The sequence below is a fragment of the Lacerta agilis genome, chromosome 3 (genome assembly GCF_009819535.1).
Source record: "Lacerta agilis isolate rLacAgi1 chromosome 3, rLacAgi1.pri, whole genome shotgun sequence".
NCBI classification, from domain to species: domain Eukaryota; kingdom Metazoa; phylum Chordata; class Lepidosauria; order Squamata; family Lacertidae; genus Lacerta; species Lacerta agilis.
Genome location: NC_046314.1, coordinates 63,534,238 through 63,558,627, shown reverse-complemented (window position 1 = coordinate 63,558,627; position 24,390 = coordinate 63,534,238). Strand labels below are relative to the sequence as shown.

The 24,390-nt window shown below is 40.0% G+C and overlaps 1 protein-coding gene across 12 annotated transcripts in view; it reads right to left on the bottom strand.

The window, feature by feature from the left end:
• LOC117043861 (damage-control phosphatase ARMT1-like) overlaps window positions 1-24,390 on the bottom strand; it is a 64,902-nt gene that overhangs the window by 38,844 nt on the left and 1,668 nt on the right. For 4 of the 12 annotated variants that reach the window (XM_033143997.1, XM_033144002.1, XM_033144003.1 and 1 more), the window contains exons 2-4: window positions 23,239-23,344; window positions 22,410-22,645; window positions 19,883-20,048 (exon numbers count right to left, since the gene is read on the bottom strand). In XM_033143997.1, the coding sequence (XP_032999888.1) occupies window positions 19,883-20,048; window positions 22,410-22,645; window positions 23,239-23,344 (508 nt within the window). Of the gene's footprint in view, window positions 1-10,750; window positions 10,917-12,267; window positions 12,504-13,692; window positions 13,799-14,404; window positions 14,485-15,000; window positions 15,095-17,703; window positions 18,877-19,882; window positions 20,049-22,409; window positions 22,646-23,238; window positions 23,345-24,390 lie in introns of those variants that run through there. The other 8 variants (XM_033144005.1, XM_033143999.1, XM_033144001.1 and 5 more) reach the window with 7 other exon arrangements.

Here is a 24,390-nt window from a genome sequence, read left to right as displayed (position 1 = left end):
TAGTATCAATGAAGAGAGAGCTATAAATCCTTTGGGTGGGTGTGGGTGGTGGTGGGTGGACAGACAGACAGACAGACAGACAAACAAACAAACAGAACAATCCACTTCCACGACTGTCATCCATTTTAATTACCGGTATTTCACTCTCCTACTTCCATATTCCAAGATTATGCTTCCACTTTGTTCCTGGGCTTGCATTACATTTGCACCTGAGACTATGCTATTACAAAAGTACCCAATGCTTTATGGGACATCTTCAGGAGAGAGGTGGATGATGTGGGGTATTTCTTTTTAGAGGATGCAACTGCAGTTCTAATTTTAATTATAAATATCAATGAGTTTGCAGTATACACTTATTATGGACTCTAGAGAAAAAGGTTAGCATAAGTTAAAGTGAACATACAAAAACCAGAATGGCAGCATAGCTGTTTTGACAAGAAGGGTATCCTCTCCCACCACAAAGTGATTTGTCTCCATATGTTATGTGGAGACTGGGTATTACATTACAGGTGTTGTAACTACCGGTATATGCAGTATAAGTGTAGTGCAAATAAAATGCTACACATGAAATCTTAGTCTTTTGCCCCATCATCTGGAAAGGTCCTATGAGAAACTTGAGCAACAATCTTCTTGGGTTTTCTCTGAACTTTAGATCAAAGCCATGAGTTGGATGAAAGATAAAGAACTGAAAAGAGGAAAACCTTGGATAAATACTCCCTCTTGCAGCATTTTACAAGAAACAGTTTAGTCCTTGAATTAGGAAAGATAAGCTTTAATAACCAAGCTGTACCTAAGTATAATTGAAACAATAATCTTCAGTGCTTTATACCATACAAGGCACACTGCAGCTGTGCTCTATGAAATGAAACAGCAAATGAAATGGATTGATCTGCTACCAGACCTTGAGAAGTGACACAGAACAATTCTCTTTAGGGAGGGCCTCCCCTTTTGCTGCTTCCAAAACTTTTACTAGTAGTTAGCTTTCTTGTCCAAGAAAAATACAAATGAAGCAAGTTATACTGAACAGGTACTGAGTGGTCAGACAAGTTGATGATGTGTGGGTTTCTTCCAACAAGAGAGGAACATGAACTGAGAAAACATTCAGTCATCCATTCACACCAGTGACATAATATGTAAGCTAGTAAAACAGAGACCATACACACAGAGTAACCCCTTCATGGAGCTACAAATTCCCAGAGTTCCATAGTATGGAGACTGACTGTTAAACCACTTTGGGAATAGGGGGACTAGAGGTTTCCTAACAGCCATCGACATCTTTAACATACTGCAATTCCCAGCATTCTTTGGAGGAAGCCATGACTGTTAAAAGTGGTAACAGTGCTTTATATGATGGGGTGGAGTGGTAAGAAATCTTTACAGCAGCTATATTCATAGTTTACAAACAAAACCATGTTACATTGCTCACATTATTGAGTCCAATATATAACATGTTATATTTAAAGCCTGGGAGCTGTAGTTTACCCTCATAGATCTACAATCCGTAGGACCCTTAACAAACAACAGTACTCAGGATTCTGGGAGATGCTTATTTGTATGGGTGTACTTAGCCTACTCTCTGAACTTTCTGTAGAAACAATGTTTGCTCTCAAAAAAATGAAAGACATCTGCATCTTTGGTCACAGGTCTCAAGCGGCAAGTTCGGAAGACCTTTGCCCAGAATCTAGGGCAACCACTTTTTTTTTTTAAGGATGCTTGCAATTTGATACTGATGATAAATAAAAAGAAATAGAATTCTCCTATATAGTAATTTACCAACAAACATTACAACATACAGCGTAAAATTGTAGTCTGTTCCTATTATTCGTGAGCAGTTTTTATTTCTCTTTTATTTATTATATTTATATACCACTTCATCTGAGTAACCCAATCTGGCTCGGGTCTCTAACTTGTAAAAACTCAGCAGCAGGTTCTGAATGTTGAACAACTGCGACTCCAATGCGCTTTTTGTGGCATTAACAATGCTTTAAATGTTTTATTTATACCACATTCCTCGTGATAATGCTTTAAGGTAGCCTCATCATCTTTTTAGAAAGATCATATAAAGAAACTAGTTGACAATTAACAACAGACTTTAAAAACAGCAGGCAAAAAAACCCAAACAGCATTTGTCCCAGGAACTTAAAATGGCTTTCTACTATCTAAATGACAGTGTAGACACCAAGCAAAATTCATGGGGTGGGGGGATGCCATGTTCTCTGATACGGCAAAGGCCCTGCTCCAGTTGCTGTCTGTTCAGACAGGAGCAGCAGAAGCAGGACCTTCAAGGTTGGTCCAAATAAGGGATCAGGAACCTGTGGCCTTCAAGATGTTGCTACACTACAACTCCTACCATCACCGACCACTGGCCACACTAGTTGTACCTGATGGGAGCTTGTGTCTAACTGGCGGACCACTTTTTATCACTGTTTGAATACTGTCACCTGTGTAGTTACAGTCAAGGCACATGACAAACAGCGTAAGCAGAGGCTTGCAGCACTGAAGCCTGGGCCAGAGTTAAAGCAGGACTTCAACCATGACATCAATAAAGGGTCTAAAAAAGGAACTGGGAAACGAAGCGCAAACTAGGGGGCACATTTCAACTACTGTAGTGACACAGAGGGAACTACAACACATTCCAACTTGTACTGTAACGAGATAGGAGTTGAAACCCTTTTCTTCTTTCTTCTTTCTTGGTGATGTTGCTATGCCTATAACAGCTGTGTGCGAGTAAAATTCAGAAGGTGCCACTTTTCCTACCACGGAGCGATGAGGAAAGTTTCACCTGCTGAATTTAGGAAAAGGGCGGGTGCTGGCAACCACACAGTTGCACATCACTGCTGGCGTTGTAAACTCGTGTAACTAGTCAACATGTACCAAGGGAATGTATTAATAGGATTTCTCTTTCGATACCAAGATGGAAACCTTGCCTCTATTATATTTGAGAGAACGGGGCCTGCCCAAAGCACTGAGCCGCGCACCAGTAGCTCAGGACTGGAGCTGGGGGTCCCATACCTCCATTTCTAGCGAGGTTGCCGCCGAGGCAGCTGCAGCAGCAATGGCGCGTTACTGGTCACGTCGATGAGCCTGGCAGAGGCAGAGCCCCCGCGGAAGCTGCTGCTGCTGCTTCTCATGCTCCCCCGGGGCCGCCACGCGCCAGCCCTCAGCTGCTCGGCTTCCAAACGTTCGATCAGAACTTTACCCGGGAAATCGACCGAGCGCGTCCTCAGCACAAATCTTGCTAAGCGACGCCGGTATCTATAGAAACAGGTCACACCTCAGAGCTTGTCGATTGGAAGAGACGGCGGATTAGTTCTTCTCGCGAGAGGTCTTGAAGTTGGATTTTATCCAACGGAAGAACGTGTTTGTTTTTCTTCCCCTCCAAACGTTTGGAAATTGCCCTCCTTTTCAGGTTAGGCTGGTGGTGGCTCTAGAAAAGTTGGCGAAGCTTTATGACTTTATGACAGCTCACAGGTTGAGTTAAACAACGCAAGTTAATTTGCAATTTCCTGAGAATTCAGTTGGGTGCGGAGAGTTTGAAACGTCTTTTCCACACATTGTATTGTTGCGCTTTAAATCTTGTATTCTTAGCAAATTCTCTGCGTTTTCGTGCACACTTTAAGTGCTTTAGGCGTATGTACACCAAATTCTCTGCTAAATGCAGAATCTGCAGTGATGCAACCACAGTATAGCCGACGGATATTGCTGACAGAAGGCTGTCCAGCCTCTGCTTAAATACCTCCAGCAAAGGAGAGCCCTTCTCCCTAGGTACTAAGTTCCATTGTTGAACAATTTCTACCTTTGGGGGGGGGGGAATCCTTCCAGTAGCACCTTAGAGACCAGCTAAGTTTGTTCTTGGTATGAGCTTTGGTATGCATGCACACTGGAAGGATTTTTTTTTCCCCTATGGCAGACCAACACGGCTACCTATAAGTAACTACCTTTGGAAAGTTATCCTACTGCAGGGATGGCTGGCCTTTTCAGGTGTTGTTGGAGTGCAATTCCCAACTATTGGAAATGCTGGCTGGATCTGATGGAAATTGGAATCCTACACAATCTGGAGGGCACAGGTTAACTACCCCTGTCCTAACGTTTATCTGAAATCTGCTTTTCTGCAGTTTCCACCATTGGTTCTTGTTCTGCCTTCTGGAGCAGTAGAGAACAAGTCTTCATGTATCTGAAGACTGCTATAATGGCACATCACATCAATTGCTCCACTTTTGCCTCCATCTCTACCAGGTGGCCCCCAGAAGGTTGCCCAAAATGGAACGTGGCCCTTGGGCTCAAAAAAATTCCCCACCCCTGCTTGTAAGTACCTAGCACAAATGATCCTGGATTTCTTTGCCTGAAATCTGGCACATTTCTACCTTTCCTTATGCCTGGAATTTTCAGATTGCCCTGCCCCGCAATGTAAACCCTGCCCTTTCAGGAAAGCCACTGCAGCTATTCTTATGAAATTTGAAGGAATGATGTCCCCAGAAGGGATGCTGTTTCCTGTAAATTTCATACAGTTCTTTCTTTATATTATTTAGGAGTGATCCTTTAAGGTATTTAATCAGCAATGGAACTTCTGGATTTATTGGCAGGCTTTATCCATTCTGGAGGGGCTACCATGCCTTCACATTTCATCTACTTTTATAAAGGGGGTATGAAGGTATACCCATTGTTTGAATTCCTGCTAGTGAAGTGGGGTCTGGAGAGAGTAGGAAGAGAAAATGAACTGGACTCGGATGGATGAATTGAATTGCCTTCTGTTTTACAAACTGCTGAATCCAACTGAAAATTAAGCTGGAACACACCCATATGATTTTACCTTGCTAAGTAGGTAAGGGGAGAACTGATGGCATAAAATAGTGTTTCAAATAATAACCATTTTAATGATTGATATCCTACCTTGTCCTCCTAAATCATGTCTTTAACTTAATACGCCAAAAAACTGGGATCTTAAAGTGCAGACTGCTAAAGAATTCAGCTTCTATTCCCAGTTACAATTAACAAATTAGAACTGAGACCAGCTTATGAAATTTCATTAGACTTCTAGGTCATCTTCCTCAGAAATCATATTTCAGCCCATAAAAGTCTACTGGTAAAGGTTTGTAAAATCCAGAACACTTAGTAAAAATCTTAGATAAGCCTTTAATCCTTTTGTGGAAACTTAGAAAGCAATTTAAGTTTTCTGCTTGGGCAAGCTTCCACTAGAGTCCACTACTCTTTTTTTATTATTTATCAGTAGTGGGAGTGTGGGATTTTCATGATCCGCTTTAGATATATTTCAACCAGCTTTTTAAACTGTGCCAATTTCCTTTCTAAAGGAGAACTCTCTCTCCTATTAATAAAAAGAGAGAAGGAGGGAACAAAGCCTTTGTTCCTCTTGTGGACCACTTTGCCTTGTCTATGATAATTGCCAGAACTTTGGACAGGATGTTATACAGATTAGATTTTTATTTATTTTTTTGCTACTAAATATCCATGTACCCAAGATTTATTACAAACTGGCATTCTACCCACAACATATGTAGAATTTTGTTTATAGAAGATCTTCAGAAAGAGGGAGGGGAGCATATACCGGTAATTAGTATGTTTTTACTACCACTACACTGCATGAATAGAGATGTTATCATCAGGAAAATCAAGCTTTTGAGCTAAGAAAAGCACTGCATTTTCAGACTAAATCTTTGAAAACCTACAGTAACACAGAGAAATTGTGACTTGGCTTCTGACATGTCTGAATATGTATATATTCTTTGTGTTGTTATCACTTCTGCATGCATTTATCCCATGCTGCATCAGTAATTTTTAAACCTGTAAACTACTATGAGACCTCATGCACAGATGAATGCATGTAATACACTGAAACCATATACTTTATGTGTATTTTGTATGCATAGTGAGGAGCAGCAAGTCTACAAATAAAAATGGCTTTTGATGCCAAAATTCACATTATTTGGCAAACAGAGACCTTTTGTTCAGTCTACAATACTCCGTAAAGTATCATGTACATTGGTGGCATAATAAGAAACTGTACCAACACCTGAAAGTTCTTGTTATCATGGTATGATTTAACTGTAGTCTAGTGATGCTGGTGTATGGGACACTGGTACAAAAACTGCCAGGTACAGGGAATATATGGCTCTCCAACAGATGCTCAGTACCCCAAACTGTGATGTCTGCTGTGGGCTGAAGAAAAAGTGGTCTCACGTATGTTTATGTTCTTGCAAACAATATCAATTTTAAATACAAATATATAGCAAACACACATACACAATTTTAATCAGGGCCACAATATGCAGGAAGGAGAGATTCCATATTTTCATATTCCAACACAATCCTAATGAAAAACAGATACAGACAGAGCTATTAGACTTAGGAGAAAAGCTCAGCTAATAAGTTTAGTTTTCATAAGGCTTGTGGTTAAGAAAAAATTGGTTAAAGTTAAACCTCCCCTCTGCATGTTGTGATCTTGATGACAATCATGTTCTCTTGCTGCTAGTGTGGTTTCTAATTAGCATTTTGTATCTCATCTAGTTTGATCGTGTGTTGTCCCTATAAAGTAGTGATGGAATTTGATGGATAATGCATAAATTTATTGCCACAGTGAGAACAACAAATACAATGGGTGTGTGGCTAGCTCCAACGCTAAATGGTGGCATAATTTTATGTCTTTGAATATGATGGGACAAAAATCTAATTGAAAGGCAACCATAGGCTTTGGAATAGAAAATTTTTTACACACCAGGAATGGTAATGATTCAAGGATTTTGAGGATCTACACATGTTTAGATCTAAAAATAAATAAAAGCAAATTGAAGGCTCAATATCTGAGTGCTCAGACAAGGCCTCAGATACTGATAAGTCTAAAGGCAACACTTGCCCACAGAAAGGTAGGAAAATGGCAGCAGTTATGGAGGTCAATAGAGACTTGGATTCCTATACTGACAGAATTTGCCAAGCCCTAATATGTGACTGGACCACTCCGTTGGCACCACTTGCAAGAAATTTGAAAACCTTTCTAATCAAATAAAAGATATCTCTCAAACTGCAAATGAAGCAGTGATTTTTGCCACCACTAATCAATCTGAAATACAATAACTGCATATGGCCACAGATTCTTGCCCTATAGCTTGAGGAACAACCAGAAAGAAATAGATGTAAACATTTTTGAATCGGCCTACCAGAGAATTAGGAAGGGGAAGATATGACCAAATCATCTGTGGAACACTTTGGGTGGATACTAACGTTGAATATAAATACCCTCAATCAATAACAGATGTGGAGAGGCACACAGAGTCCCTGGAGGCTTAAATATTATGCAAAATGTGATTAGAGGTGATATTACGTACTATGCAAATTGATGATGCTATATGGAGAAGAGGGTTTGTAGATTGTCTCAAAAGATCATTATTTGCCACAGTACAATAGACCTAGTTCTCACAAGCCATACAAGAGCTGGTGAACCTATGCCTGGACAGTACCATTTTGGACTGTGCATGTGAGTTAATGATTTATCATTCCATCATGTTGAAAAGTGGGGATAAGGGTTTCTACACATAGAAAACATGGGTTATCCTTGACCATTAGCAATGATGACTGGGGCTGATGGGAGCTGTAGTCCAAATCATCTGTGGAACACTGTGTTGGCTACAAAAAGAGGCATATTGGTAACATTGTATCAGAGAAATCGAGACACAGCTGTAGCTCAGTGGTAAAGTATCTGTTTTGCATGGCAGAAGGTCCCAGGTTCAATCTCTGGCAACTTTGGTAGGGCTGGGAGACAGCCCCTATCTGAACAGCAGCTGCCAGTCACTGTAGGCAGTATTGAGTTAGATGGACCAATGGTCTGACTCAGTGTAATGTAGCTTCCTATAAAGGTTATTAGAAACTGAACTTTGTTTCACGAACATCTTCTAGTTTAAGGTAAAGACTCAGGTATATATATCTGTTGGGAAATAGCTATTGTGATTTTGAGAGTTGCCTTAAATAGACATTGTTTCCATCCCAAACATGGGCCTGAAATTGGATTTGAATGCATCCTAATTATCATCCAGAACACTCCCTCTCCTGTTTCTTTAATCCACGGATGGGGAAGCTGTGGTTGTCTAACTTCAATCAATCCTTAACATTGCCCAAACTCGCTGGGGTTGGTAAGAGTTGGAGTCTCAAGAACAACAGGAAGGGCCACAGATTCCTCATTCCTGCTTTAAGCTACTGTTGACCAATGCATATAGCTGTTATACTGAATAAATTATTGAGATGCTTATTTACATGTGTTATTTTATTAAATTTTGTCCAAAGAAGCTATAAAAATGTCTGCTGAAGAATTGTAAATGTAACAGACAACAAAAGGAAAGTGCTGCACTGTAATAGCTAAACAGTCTAAGAGGCAGATGCAGGCAAACCATTAAAACACTCACTTCTTGACTCTATCCAGAAATATTTTAAGAATAGAGAAAGATAGCCTTTAAGATGGTTCTGATACTTTGAGAATAACAGAAAAGGTTTGTAAACTTTCACAACTGCACACAACTTTAAAAATCTAAGATCTGTAGAAGAAAATAAAGAACATGAATATTGAACACCAGTAACCTTCCAATCTTAAACATCATAAACAGTATTCATGAACAGTGCTATGCTTATACAAGCCAATCATGAAGCAGCATCAAATTGAACTATTCCATATTTCCCAATGATCATCCATTCTGGTTCAGTTTTAGTAAGCTGTTCACCTTGCCCAGGTTTCAGCCCAACCTGGATATCACATTTTAGCGTTCTTAAGCTACAGAGGGGGGCAGGGTGAAAATTGTTCAAGGCTTGATGGAATGGCACTGTGAATTCCCACTTCCGATCAGCTATCAACTTTCTGTAGTTCAAATCACCTTTAAAAACAATTAATTTGACTTCTGCAATTCACTGTACAAATCAGGAGCCACGTGAGCCATCCTACAATATTCATGTGGTGATGTCCAGAACAAGTGATCATGATAAATCCAAACACCACTTTTCAAATAGCCCTCCCAGCAGACACCACACCTGGACATCCCCTTGTGATTAGCTGACTGCATTTGCTTAATTGTCCAATTCAGGTCACGCTTTGTAGTATCTGACACATACCATGGAATGCTTTTCCCATGGAAATGAATTTCAGTAGCTAATTTGGAGGATAACAAGAAGTCAGCCAGTATAAGGTCAGCAGTAAGTTCAAAACCAGCATTATCCAGAACTATGTCAAGTCTAGTAGTCTGCTTATTCATGTTCTTTTTGTTTATAAGCAGTGACCAAAGCTTTTCCATGTGATCCACCAAGATAAAAGGTTTTAACTCTTCCACAGACAGTAATGGGTCAGACTTCTGAGAATTGTCTGCCCCAGCTGACATTGACAGGTCACACTTATTACCCCACAGAGAAACCTAAAGAAGGAAAAAGTACACCTTAATCTGTATGCCAAGTGATCCTTGCTCTACTATACACCAAGTGCAACTTTGAGGACTACAGCTGAGGGGCTACTAAGAGGTCTGCTTGTTGTAACAAGAGAAAGTAGGTCAGAGTTGGAGTATTTCTTTTTACTCCCATTGAAACCAATTGGGTTAGAAATGTGAAAAGGCAGTGCGTTAATTCCCAAAAGGCAATATAATATAATAAAATTATTAAGAAATGTACGAAAAATGAGAATTAATCCACTTCTTTTGACCTTGAACAGGCTTAGGAAGTAGCCGTTTCTCTGCCAAGAGACACTTACTTCCATAAGACTGTTCTGTCAAGTTCCAATCCACTAAGCCAGGGAACCTCAGGCTCAGGGGGCCAATGTAACCCTTCAGTTCTCCTTCCCTCCCTCCCTCCCTCCCTCCTTCTAATGTGTTATGCATGAAACACCTGTTACTGAAAGAACATAACTAAACCAATAAAAACCAAAGTTTTTATTGAATCCTAACAAGTGATGTTACAGAAAAGTTGAGACCAAAGTATAATTAATAGTTTCTGCTTATGCATTTAGAAGCCAGGGGTTAGCAGTTTTCTGCAGTTGGGTTATATGATTAATCTCTCAGTATAAAGCAGACTCCTGATTTAGCTAAGAAGGGACGGGGAACCTGTGGCCCTCCCAATATTGGACTTCTAACTTCCATTATCCCCATCAAACATGGCCAATATATTGCCCTCCTATAGCCCTATATAATTTTGGAGAGGCCCTTAAATTTGTAGAAACTTTCTGAACCTTCTTTCTCATGGTAAAAGCTGTAGCAAAATTTTTGGCAGCATGCCATAATCAGGTTTTGGCAATGGAGAGATCAATACCTGTGAATTAATAGTTTGGCAAACTACAAAAACAAAAAGTATGCCAACGATAATAACTGATATACTGTTTTCTGAAGAATCATCATGGGAAGGTATGTGTATGACTGAGAATAAATGCCCGAAACACTCCATAAAAATATTTCTGCCTTAGTTGTTAAATTCACTATGGGCATGGAACAGATTTGGGGCGCCATGTATTATTCCAGGTCATTTGGCATGCTTGTTTCTAGGCCTTAGTAGTCACTATTTTCAATAATACTGCAGAGAACAGTGTATGATGAGTTGGAGGTTTATAAGATATGAACTCACTTAAAATGATTCTGATGGCCTGAATAGTTTCTGAACATATTATCACTAATGGTTTCCATTAGGTCATATTGGAAACTAAAAATTTAAACTGGATTTTAACATTACAGAATACGTGCAGCAGATAAATTATTTAAACAAAAAGTACTACCAATTTTACCTGTAGCAGCTTCAAAAATTCCTCCTTCAGGGATTTTTCATCTAGGCCCTTTATGTTTTTCAACAGCTCTTGTAGGTAGGTGCTTAAAACAATAATAGCTTCCTGAGATTCAAAGAAACCACGATCCTTTTCTTTTTTAAATACATCATAGTCACTGATGAGTGGACTAAACAGAAGGGATAGAAACATAATAATACATTAGTTTTTGACATCACTGAGTGCCAAAAACTGTCTTCCATAGCTGTTGCAGTCTCTGCTGAGACTGTATGTCATGTCTAGTATGGTGCTGTGGAATCAGTGTCAGCTGATGGGGCCTGAAGATGTGGACACAGTCATGGGTGTAGCCAGAATTTATAGGGAGGGGGGCAGGCTTCATGTTAGGGAGGACAGAACCTCAGTTAAGAATTTTTTATTGATTTACTTGCTGGGGGGGTGGAGAGCTGCCCCCCCCCCCGCTACACTCACAGACACAACACTTGCAGCAGTGTGCCCAAGCTCTCTTATGACTGGATGGGTTCAGAATGTAGCTCACAGTTCTCTGTAAAGGGTCCCCGGTGTCCTCAAAAAGGGAGTAGTGTGGTCACTTCCTCTTTTTTTAAAAAATTAGTTTTTATTGGAGATTTTCTTGTGTTACAAAACAAACAAATAAATGGAGGAAAGTACATATAACATCTCCATTTCTGATTTATAGAGCCTTTTTCACAGTTCATTTACATTGTCTATGAGACACTGTCATTCTAGAAATGCGGTTGGGGAGAAAGAGAGGGGAGAGGTGGAACGATAACGTTATTTTGTTCTATTGCAGTGTTTGTGTATGGTATCATATCAGCATCATATGGGTAGGGCTTTTATTTGTAATTTAATTTTTATTGGCATTGCGAGAGAGGTTTCAGAGCCTAGTTGGTTGCGTTTGGTTGTTTGTGAGTGTGAGGAGGGTTGTTGGGTCAGGTTAGTCAAAATATTTCGTATGCTGCTTGTGGATAAGATATGTCGTTGTCTTGTTGTGCTATGTGATGAAGGGGAACCACACTGGGGTGAATGTGTCACTCTCCACTTGATAAGAGTTGTGTGCTGCTGATGGAAAGCCCATTTAAAAACCTTTCTTGGCTGACTATAGCCTACCAGGCCAAATTCAGTTTTACCTAAACAGACCTAAAGAGCTTAGAATCAGCTGACTTGAGGGACCACCTTTCCCCATATACCTAATATTTTAAGTTGGAGATGCAGTTAAGGGTTCCATGTTTGTGTTGCTTCTACAAGAGAGAAGGCATTTAAACATGATTGCACCTAGGTTGTGGAACTCCTTGCCTATCACTATTAAGCAAGCACCATTGGTACTTTGTTTCAGCTGCCTATGTTAGACTCTTGATGACACAGGACCTTTCTGCTATACAGTAGCTCAACTGTATGTTCTTGCATATCACTGTCCAGCTGCTGGCAAACTATTTTTATGTTGTTTTATGGATGTGTTATGCTCGCCACTGTTTACTATCCGATATATAAGCCTATGTACTTACTTCTGAGCAAGTGCCTCATGAATTCTACGATACATATAACACTCTGTATATAGCCAAGGAGACTGAAACCAGCTTGGTGGTCCATCTGATAATTTTTGATGATATTCTAAGCACTGGTTCCACAGAGTGGTGTCAGGGAGGCTATCATTCAAGGCAGTCAGTGGCTTGTCTGCCTGCAGCTCATCTCGTAACTTGGTCAGAAGGACTATAACTTTCCTCTGTGCTTCAATACCTTTCTAAAATAAAATAGGAAATAAAAATTTTCAATCAAATGTGTGTGTTGATAAAACTTACTTTCCCCCCACAAAAAAACAAATCTTATTTGATACACAAAGTGCTTTAAGCACCAGAACAGCTATAAAAAGCCATTTTCTCAGGTGTTCCTATCAAAAGTGCAAATCCAGAGGGTATAGCTCTCAGAGCAGGGAACATGACAAACGACATAGTATTTGAATTAAGCTGAATGAACATTGGCATTACTAACCTGTCTGTGATACTGGATGTTAATCAAGTAAATGTGGTTTAGCGTTAGAAACAAATTTCTAAGACCGGGGTTGCCAACCCTGTGCCCACGGGGCATGGTGGTGCCTGAAAGACTTTAACTGGTGCCCCTAGACATGGTAAGTTATAAAGGAAAATGTATAGATACGCTTCTAAGCAATTTCTGTGAAATGAGGAAATCTGGCTGCTTCTGCCTGTCAGGTGTTTTTAGCTGATGCATGAAGTCAAGTCAGAGCTGTGACACTGTTTCTACCTCCCCTTAAATGTCCTTTTCCTTTTCCTACTTCCCCCCCCCCCCCCAACAGATTAGGCATGCAGTCCTGGGAAAATTTTCACTGATTGTATCCTTAATTTTGTGTTATGCCATGGCCACTCCCATAGCAGTCATGTTGCTATATTACACCTCCCATGGTAGCCATTTTGTGACTGGAACCCCCAGCATGGTCTCAAAGTTAAAAACTTAAAGCCAATGAAAATAACTGGCAGCAGATTCAGGACAAAAGAAAATGCTTGTTCACACAAAGCATATTTTATTGATATCACTGTGCACAATATATGACTGCCACAAGTTAAATGGCTTGAATGGGAATGGCAAATTCATGGGGAGGAAAAGTCTTATCACTATCCAATAGTAACAATGGCTACAGAGAACCTCCATGTTCAGAAGCAGCTATGCTACTGCAAGCCAGTTGATAGTGAAAGACAGTGGAAGATGTCTATTCCCTTCATTGTATCTAGTTTGCCACTGGAGGAGCATAATGTGGATAAGACAGATCTCTGGTCTGATCTAGCATGGCTCTGCACATGTTCACATGAAAGCTGATGTTCTCTAGGCATTTGAAACAATTCCCAAAAGGTACGGGTAGACCTAAGATTTCCAATAAAATATCAAGAGAGAAAAGGTCAAATATACCGATTTCTTACTTCACCATGTTCTTCAAAGAATTCATTTTTATGTTGCTCCAGATTATTGATAACTCTATTCAGGATTACTGGCAGCTTGTCTTTAATTGTATTGTATGCAAAGGATCTATGAAGAACAAAATATTGTTTCTATATAATATCTAAATGTGTTTATATTGCAATGTATCCTTTTCTTAGGATTTAAATATTTTTTAATATCACAACTTTCTCCCTATGTAGGACCCAAAGTGGCTCACAGCGTAAATTAAAACGTACAACAAAAAATTGTTATAAAGAAACATTAACTGCATAGATAGTATGCTTCAGAACACTGTATCCCCAGGCTACAGTCCTAAACACACATCACAGTAGGGTTGGTTGGCCTGTTATGGAAAATAGAGCACTGTCCTATCAACTTGTCTTGGCTTCTGCCTTCTAACATAACCAGCCTAGGGGGCGGACCTGGTTGTTTCCTCTTCCTTAGCCTCAGTGCTTCCTTTGTGGAGTTTGGAAGTGAGGAGATTGGGTACAAAAATAGGATTAGTTGGTCCCCCCTGTCATTAGCTTTACCTACTCTTGGCTACCCTACCAGTCATCAGGTTAGGATTAGAACTATTAGTGTCCTAAACTGTTATTGGACACTTCCCCATAGCAGTTTCTGGAGAATGATAAAAACTAATGGATTTTCCACAAAAACCATAAATTCACGTTAAATAGGGAAATACCATGGTACATTTTGATGTAGCTGTGAGGATTCAGGTAAGGAGCACAGAGACCACAGCACACTGCTGTATGGAAGAGCCGTTCATTCCCTTCGTCCAACTGTCATTTCCCAACTGTCACTCCATGCTCCTTCCAACTCTTATATTCGAAGTTGTTTTTATTATCTGTATTCTAATACGATTCGTTTTTCTATTGTTTTAATTCCCTTACACTTTATGTTTTTAAAGATCATTTTTTCAAGTTTTTAGCTTTTCATATTTCATCCGCCTTGTAATTTGTGCAAGCCGCTTTCAATCGTGGTCGGGGGTGGGGGGAATATAATAATAAAAGTCCTGTTGAACACAATGGGATTTACGCCATGAGAGAAAATGCTTACGATGCTCTTGCTAGTCAATGAGCATGGAAAATTGATTTAAGATAAAATCTTAATAAAGTCTTGCGCGAAAAAGGAGACTTTGGACACCAGCCTTGTGCCCAAAGCAAAAGTGGCAAAGGAGCTCAGGGTCTTGGTAAGAGCGGAAGACAGACCCTGGGCACAAGCTCCCTTTCCTAGCCACCCAGCTCCATTTCGCAGAGCCCCGACGAAGCGGCGGCGGCGGGACGCACCCCTTCAACTTGCCCGCGAGCTGAGGCGGCAAAGTTTCCGCTGGCGCCGCCATTTTGCTTCCCAGCACGCCACCCGGCGCAGCTACGCGCTTTTCCAAGCAACGCCTGTTCTCATTGGTCGGCGGCTGCGTTCCCTCGCGCAGCAGCCTTAGGAAGGAGGGAGCACAGCGAAGCAGCAGAGAAGATGAGGGGCGGGCGGGGTTGATACAGAGAAGCGGAGGATCCTCCTCCTCCCTCCGCCCTCGGGAAAAAGAAAAAAAGACCCACGGTCTCGTTCTGAGTGGCTATTCGAGATGCGCGCGCATGGAGACGGCTCCGATTAAAGCGCCTGTCCCAGGAGTGCGGCGGTTCTCCTGCGAGACCTTCTTTTGTCCTCTTCCGCCCTCAGTAGGACCGGGCGCAGCTGGCTTCCGCCTCGGATCGTTGGCGCTGAGTAGCCGAACTTGCGGCTGCGGAGGGAAGAGACGAAAAGTGGGCGGGGAGGAGGAGTTGCGACTGTAGGTTAGAGCTATTCCTAAAAAGTAAGCTGCAGAAGGTAGTTAGGATTCTTGTGTATATTCTATATCCACAGACTTACAAAACGGGACACGCAAGGGAGAAGGGACAGGGAGGGAGGAGGAAAAAATTAAACTCAGGCACCAATTCTTAGAACAGTTCTTATAATGACCAGCTGGCACAGTTGATGGGTAGGAGGTGCCTTATAGAGCTGGGCTTTCAGCAAAGCTGATGATGGAAGGAGCCTTCTGCCTCCCAGCTCACCCACTGAGACAGTTTGGTGGAATGGCTACACTAAGGGGACAGTTGAGGGAGAGGATGGAGCTGGAGCTGGTCACAGCAGAGCCAATGGAGTGAGACACTTCTAAATTACATTATACAGGCAGCTACCATTTTGCACACCTCCAATTGATGCATGACCCCCAACGCACATGTTGTTTTCGGTGCTGGAAGGGGGCAAAACGGGCTTAAGCACAACCACGGACGGGGAGTTGCTTATCATTAATGTCTCAGTTGAGATTATCACATGTAGTCAGTATTCCTGAGCAAGAGTCTGGGCTCTGCAGTAGACTTAAAGCGTAAGATAAATCTAGGCAAGACAAATGTGGAGGAAGAGGGACAGACTGTACAAATGAGGAAATACTGGTCTTGGGTGCATACTCTTTAAGGGCGAAGGAAGACCCTTGGACCTGGGATTGTTATTGGAGAACCAGGTGGCAATATTAGCTGATTCTTAATAATTACAGGAATAGAAAATAGATCTTGCCACAGAGGTGACAGCCCAACTTAGGTGCTCGTGTAATTTTGTATTGTATGCATCCTAATGGACTCCAACTAAAGAAAGTACTGCCAGCACAACAATTTTAGCATCAATGTGGGTGTACTACAGGGAATTTGAAAATCCATTTTGATTCTACACTTAAAAGATAAAGCTGCTTGACTATCCTTGCACCATGACTTTGAGGTCTGTTGATAGATGCTGGTGTTGGAAAAACAAGAGCTTATTGGGATTGTGAAACTGTTTCAACAACTGAAAGTACAATTGAAAAGCCAGAATATATTTAGAATTGTGTAAGATGACTGCACCTGACTACCTTGTTGCATCATAAACCCATCTACCCAATAGTACTAGCTTTATTTATAATAATTAAGCATTTTGAATTATGGTGCTGGAGGAGACTCTTGAGAGTCCCATGGACTGCAAAAAGATCAAACATATCCATCCTTAAAGAAATCAGCCCCGAGTGCCCACTGGAAGGGCAGATCCTGAAGTTGAGGCTCCAATACTCCAATACTTTGGCCACCTCATGAGAAGAGAAGACTCCCTGGAAAAGACCCTGATGTTGGGAAAGATGGAGGGCACAAGGAGAAGATGGAGGGCACAAGGAGAAGGGGACGACAGAGGATGAGATGGTTGCACAGTGTTCTTGAAGCGACTGGCATGAGTTTGGCCAAACTGCGGGAGGCAGTGGGGGATAGGGGTGCCTGGCGTGCTCTGGTCCATGGGGTCACGAAGAGTCGGACACGACTGAACGACTGAACAACAACAAAGCATATTATACTATAAACTATGTTTCACAAGTCTCTTTCTTTAAAATGCAGAATAGTGTGTGTACTTCTCTTGGGAATTCACTGTTGTGATTTCATGGGACTGCCTAACCAAATAGACAAAAACCACACTTATTCTTAGCAGCACCGAAGTGACCTCATCAGAGCACAGACCTGAACAGTGTGTACGAAGGTGTGTGCCCCCCCCCCATTGTTGGCCTCGCTGATGCGGTCCAAAGGAAAATAGAGCGTACAAGGTGCCATCCAACCCAGTGACATTTGTTCTCCAACTAAATAATTTAACTGCCTCCCAAATGCTTAAGCAGGGTAGGGAAGGCCCTTTCCTCATCACATTGTCCTCTCCTATCTGCTGCAACACTCATCCATTGTTAGATCTCCTCCTCCTCAATTAATGAAATTACTACCTCCCCTACCTCAAGGCCCCTGAGCGTAAGCAGGGAGGAAAAAATGGGAATGTGGTCTCACTCAATTGCCAATTATCATGTCAGGGCAAAGCCTTCCATCTCTAGTTGTAGTTAACCCACAGTGCTACATAAAGCCTAGCGGAGCTAGCAAGTGAAAAAGGTGTTCCTTATATGCCAGGCTACTTATTTAAACTACCACCAACTATGGAGAAAGAATTCAAGTCTATCCATTGAATCCATTTGAATCCATTTATTTATTTAAGCTAATCTTGACCAGAGAAGTTCAGGCAGCTTTAAAGTAAGACTAGAGCTACAGAAAAGCAAAAACTATTAGCAAATCAAAGTGCAATATTTTGTCGTTAATGTTAGAACAGAGGTCAGACACACTGCAGGTACTAAAGCTGCTCTCACTCAGTGTTTCCTGTCAAGCATTCTTTACTTACAAATATCTAAGAATAATGAAGTTTTCAATTTTTAAGACCATGAATACCAGGAAAGGGTTTTTAAAATGTCACAATTGCACACCACCTTAAAAATAGCAGTAAGACCCGTAGAAGAGAACATGCATATTGAAAGCCAGCGGTCTTTCAACCTTGACCAACAAAAGCATTTAGCACAGCACTGTCCTTTAAGCTTTGCACATCAATCATGAAGCAGCATCAAACTGAACTATTCCATATTTCCCAATGATCATCCATTCTGGTTCAGTTTTAGTAAGCTGTTCACCTTGCCCAGGTTTCAGCCCAACCTGGATATCACATTTTAGCGTTCTTAAGCTACACAGGGGGGCAGGGTGAAAATTGTTCAAGGCTTGATGGAATGGCACTGTGAATTCCCACTTCCGATCAGCTATCAACTTTCTGTAGTTCAAATCACCTTTAAAAATAATTAAATTTGACTTCTGCAATTCACTGTACAAATCAGGAGCCACGTGAGCCATCCTACAATATTCATGTGGTGATGTCCAGAACAAGTGATCATGATAAATCCAAACACCACTTTTCAAATAGCCCTCCCAGCAGACACCACACCTGGACATCCCTTTGTGATTAGCTGACTGCATTTGCTTAATTGTCCAATTCAGGTCACGCTTTGTAGTATCTGACACATACCATGGGATGCTTTTCCCATGGAAATGAATTTCAGTAGCTAATTTGGAGGATAATAAGAAGTCAGCCAGTATAAGGTCAGCAGTAAGTTCAAAACCAGCATTATCCAGGACTATATCAAGTCTAGTAGTCTGCATATTCATGTTCTTTTTGTTTATAAGCAGTGACCAAAGCTTTTCCATGTGATCCACCAAGATAAAAGGTTTTAACTCTTCCACAGACTGTAATGGGTCAGACTTCTGAGAACTATCTGCACCGGCTGACAGTGAAAGGTCACACCTATTGCCCCACAGTGAAACCTAAAAGAAGAAGAAAAAGTACACAATCCCTGTGAGCCGAGTAATGCCTTGTTGCACTATCTATCACATATATTTAGATTCGGATTTAACGGCATACTTGAAAAAGCTGGATTCCCAGTAGTCAGCTGTTTAGCAGAGAAGAGGGACTGAAACAATCTTATTTTTAAAATATAGCTACCTTTGTTGGATTAAGCTGGGGAACCATGCACACAGCACCCATTTACATAAGCTATTCCCTATCATGATAGGGTTAAGGATAGGGATATGGACACTGAAGCCTCCTTCCAAGTACATATATCCCTTATTTTGAGCAGAATGCTGATTTATGTGAAAAAATATTTTATTATTTATTCAATTTATATTCTGCCCTTCCCCAGGGCAGCAAATCATCTTGTGAATTGTGGAGCACAGCTAACTCCCAAGTTTCCAAATTCAAAAGCAGAAACTACATCAATGATACTTTAGTCTCACGTTTAAGTAATGTTTATTAGTTTTCAACAAATGGAGCATCACATCAATAACTTTGTCAGGACACGAAAATCAGGTTCCAATGAGGAATAAGTGACAACAGAATATAAATGTGAGAAGAAAAACAGAAGGAATGTAAATGCTATTTTGTGAAAGATAATCAGGGGAAGCCATGGGTATAGCATAAAATAAATTTCAGAGAAATTAACATCTCAAAAACATCCATTTCAGAGCTGTGAAATAGATTACGTGCATGAAAAAGAATTATGTGCTCGTTTCTGTGCCCCAGTATTAGAAGTGCAGCTAATGATATGAGAATTTTACTCACCGTTTAAAACAATATTGCAGAGAACAGTATATGAGTTGTTGAAGGATCTTAACTTTCTTAAAATTATTCTGCTGGCATGGAATAGTTTTTCAACATTTCTTATCAGAAATGTGATACGTCTGATGTTTTACATTAGGCCATCTTTGAAACAAGAAACTTAAAAATTAGAGAATATGTGCAACATTAAATAAACAGTATTACTAATTTTACCTGAAGCAATTTTAAAAATTCCTTTTTCAATAAATTTTCATCTAGCTTCTCCACGTTTTTCAATATATCTTGCAGATAAGTACTTATTAGAATTATAGCTTGTTGAGATTCAAAGAAATTGTGTATCTTTTCTTCTTTAAACACATCAAAGTCACTGATGAGTGGACTAAACAGAAAAGAGGGAAAACATTAGTTTTTGACCTTAATAAATACTGAAGACCACATCCACATGTTGAGCTCCCCACCCAGCCAATTGCTTACCCTGTGACATGGTGCTATGTTGTATACTTCCACACCCCAGCTCAAAGTCATTGGCCTCATTCACAAAATGCTAAGCCAAACCATTGCTAAATATACATGAACAAGTGTACTTGTGCACAGTTAGGGCACTTCACTCCTTCTTGGGTCCTGCTGTTGCTATGCTACTGGGAGCTAAGCCATGGTTTGGCTTAGTGTTACATGTGAATCTCAGCTTGTGGTTTGTCTCACTCCAAACCTTAGTTATACAGCTCATTGTTTGTCTAGAGAAAATCAAGCTAGGAGCACATTCACACATAACCCTAAGTCAAACCATGTGCTAGCTCTTGGTAGTGTAGCAGCAGTGGGAGGAGTGAACTACCTGTGATTTCCTAACTGCACCAGCACATTTGCTTATTTATGTTAAGCCATACTTGGCTTAGGGTTATGTCTGAATCAGGACACACAATGTAACATGTAACACTCAGCCAACCCATGGCTTAGCTCCCATAGTGTAGCTACAAAGAACAACACAAAGTTCCATCCTTAGTCAAACAGGTTTAATTTTACTATGTAAATGTTAGAAAGGTGATTGGGAACAAATACAAAAGTTCTCAGTTCTCCCTGCTCCCACTCATCATACTTGTAGCATTCATCATAAATACACCAATCCCTCCCACCACTGCTCTTTTTCCTTGGCTAAGAGCAGAAAGCAGGAATGTTTAATCTGGAGTTCATATTTATCAAATAAGATACATGCAACAAATAAATAAAATCAGAAGCTGCCTTTTGTATTGGTCCAATGTAGTTCACTACTGTCTACACTGACTGGCAGCAGCTCTTCAGGGTTTTCATACAGAAAATTCCCATCCCTACATGGAAATGCCAGGGATTGAAACTGGGAGCTTCTGCATGATAAGCAGATGCTCTATTACTGAGCTGCAGTTGTTCCCTATCACCCAACTCTGACCAGTGGTTTGGTTGTAGTACACGAATACATGAGAAGGAAACAATAGCTTGAGTTATAAATATACCAGGAATATTTCATATTTCTTCCCTCCCTTATTAACACACATGGCCCCTTTCTAATAAAAATGACAGAAATACAGAAATCAAATATCTGAAGTTGTTCAATATAAAATGTTATTTGTTATTTAAAATAATTAATTCATAAGCAAAGCACACATTTCTTAACATTTTAATGAGCTTATATGACCTTTCATAGAGAAACAATTCTAAGCAACAATATATAACAAATAATCATTGTAATTATGAAACACAGAATGGTTTCAAAATTGAAACAAACTTTACATTTTTTTCTTCCCAAGAAACAAGGTATTCCTTCATCCTTCCAGGAACAGGAGAAAATAATGTTAACAATTTTTTCCTCATCATTTCAATGTCATCTGATAGGACTCCACATGCAATCTGTACTCCAGATTTTGGTAACTACTATATCCTGAGGCACTGTATAAGCTGTGAAAGTGGGTTATAAGTTACGTAAATTAATATAATTATTCTTAACACATCTTATTAACTTTACAGTATTTTTCAATTGATTTTTTCCCCATTTGATTGCTGTTTTTCTATGGGTGGGGTTCAAAAAAGCAAGTACAGTAGTCAACAGTTTTCATTTCATTCAATTAAACTGTTGGCTAAAGTGAACAAATCACTTTACAGGTCTATCATTAATCAGAAAGCAAAGGAAGAAGAGAATTACAAGGACTTCAAAATTTGTAGCAAGAAGTGAAACTAAAATTCCAACTTGTAGTTATACTATACCTACTAAATTAGGTTTTGAGGTGGATTAGAAAATATTTAAAATGCATGAAACAGACAAGAGTCACTAGGAAGGAACAATATAAAAAATAAAAAATAAAAATTCCTTCCAGTAGCACCTTAGAGACCAACTAAGTTTGTTCTTGGTATGAGCTTTCGTGTGCACTTCACCTTCCCCAGTCTTCAGACTGGCACTCTGCTGTTGATCTGTGCACCACATAGCAGGTTTCAGAGGAAATAAACGAAGCCCAGAAATGGCTGTTGGAGTCCCTCATAGGGTGGTGTTTATTTACCCAAGCTGCTGCTATGTTGCTCTGGCTCTTTGTGCCAGATGCAAGAGGCAACTATTACTCTGTTGCTGACTAGTAGTCAGGAGAAGTAATAAAAAAAGGAAAACAGCTGGCACTTAAGATTGAGTTCTTTTCTGTTTTACCTTAAGCTTGAACTTTATTCCCCAATTCCCCATCCCACAGACGGAAACCATACAACAGTAAACATCACACACGCTTACTTCTGAGTGAGTGCCTCATGGATTCTACGATACATATAACACTCTGTATATAGCCAAGGAGACTGAAACCAGCTTGGTGGTTCATCTGATAAACTTTGATGATATTCTAAGCATTGGTTCCAGAGAGTGGTGTCAGGAAGGTTATCATTCAAGGCAATCAGCGGTTTGTCTGTCTGCAGCTCATTCCGTAACCTGGAGAGATAGGCTATAGCTTTCTTCTCTGATTCAATACCTTTCTAAAATTAAGAGAAAATGAAGTGATAAACAAATGTTTTCAATCTGAATGTGTTTTGTTCATAAAGTTACGTTTTTCAATAAACTGTGGATCTGGAATAAAATTCCAATCGAAAGTGCAACTCCAGAACTCAAGTGTCAAACATGACAACCAAATGCTTTAGTCCATAGGTAAGCAACTTGTGGCCTCAGGGCCTAGGGTGACTGAGACGTTACAGGTTTATAAAATTATGCATGGCATGGGAAAAGTGGACAGAGAATTCTAGAAATTGGGGTCATCCAGTTAAACAGATGGCAGCAGATTCAGGACAGAAAAGTACTTGGTCACACAAGGAATAATTTATGTAATTCACTGCCAAAAGATGTGATGATGGCCACTAGCTGAAAAGGCTTGAATGGAGAACTGAGACAAATGCATGGGCCACTGAGGATACTGGCTCTTTAGTTTGAGCTAGCAAGGCTCTTTGTATGTTCTTATGGAAGCAGAAAAATATTTCCTTAAGCATGTAGAAATAATTACACAAAGTTAGATTTGCTTAAGGTTTTTAAGAGAACAGCATTGAAAGAGAAAGAATAAAATGCAGCAATTTCTTACTTCTCCATGTTCTTCAAAGAATTCATTTCTGTGTCGATGCAGAGTATCAACAACTTTAGTCAGGATTAGAGGCAGCCTATCTTTAATTGTATTATATGCAAAGGATCTATAAAGAACAAAACAATATTGTTTTAGGCTTGTAAATAGCTACTTCCATCACCATCAGAATCACCACCAGACAACTTTATTAAAGTTAATTTCTACACAGAAGGAGAAGACTGCTGTGTTCAGATATCATGATAACCCATAATTATATTGGCTCACAAAGTGAGCCTCACCTCCTCCCAGGCTTGCATACTCCTTCCCTCCCTGTTGTAGATAAGAAGACAAGCTTGGAAAATTTTACTTCCATTTTCAATTAACTACTGCTCATCTTCTTGCTTGAACTTGACATCTGAAGAAGTGTGCATGCACACAAAAGCTCATACCAAGAACAAACTTAGTTGGTCTCTAAGGTGCTACTGGAAGGAATTTTTTGTTTGTTTGTTTTGTTTTGACTATGGCAGACCAACATGGCTACCTACTTGTAACTGGTTAAACTTTGTTTGAAACATGCCATATTTAAGATTAACCACAATTTATGGTTCAAATGTAATACCTAAACTGTAAAAAATTGAAATTGGAAGTGAAAGCTTCCCATCACCTTGTGGCTCTGGAGGAGATAGAGCAGAGGGAAGGAGCCCAGGCCTATTATACTTATACACAATGAACTATGGTTTATCATGTCTAAACACAGCCTTTTTCTAAACCTCTCATACCCCTACACACCACATCTCAATGCAAACACAGTATTTTTCACACTGAAACATTATCATTGAAGCCATTAAGATTTTGCCCAACTGATATGCAGTCCTAAGCAATACACTGATTCCAAATATGAAAATTAAGCAGAAATATTACTTCCAAGTGTCCAGACTTGCAGGAAAAAAATTTTGTGGTCTTAATCTCACAGTTTACCATGGAAAATAAAGGATGGATTATTACAGTTACACTTCATCTTCATATGTACACAGCAACTTCCTTAAACCATGTCCCAGACCAGTAAGAACTTAGTAAAATAAGCTAAATATTCAAATTCATATCTAAAGGATATTTAAGATTCTGGCTAACACTTTTAATAATCTTTATCTTAAAACCAAAATGTCAGTCTTC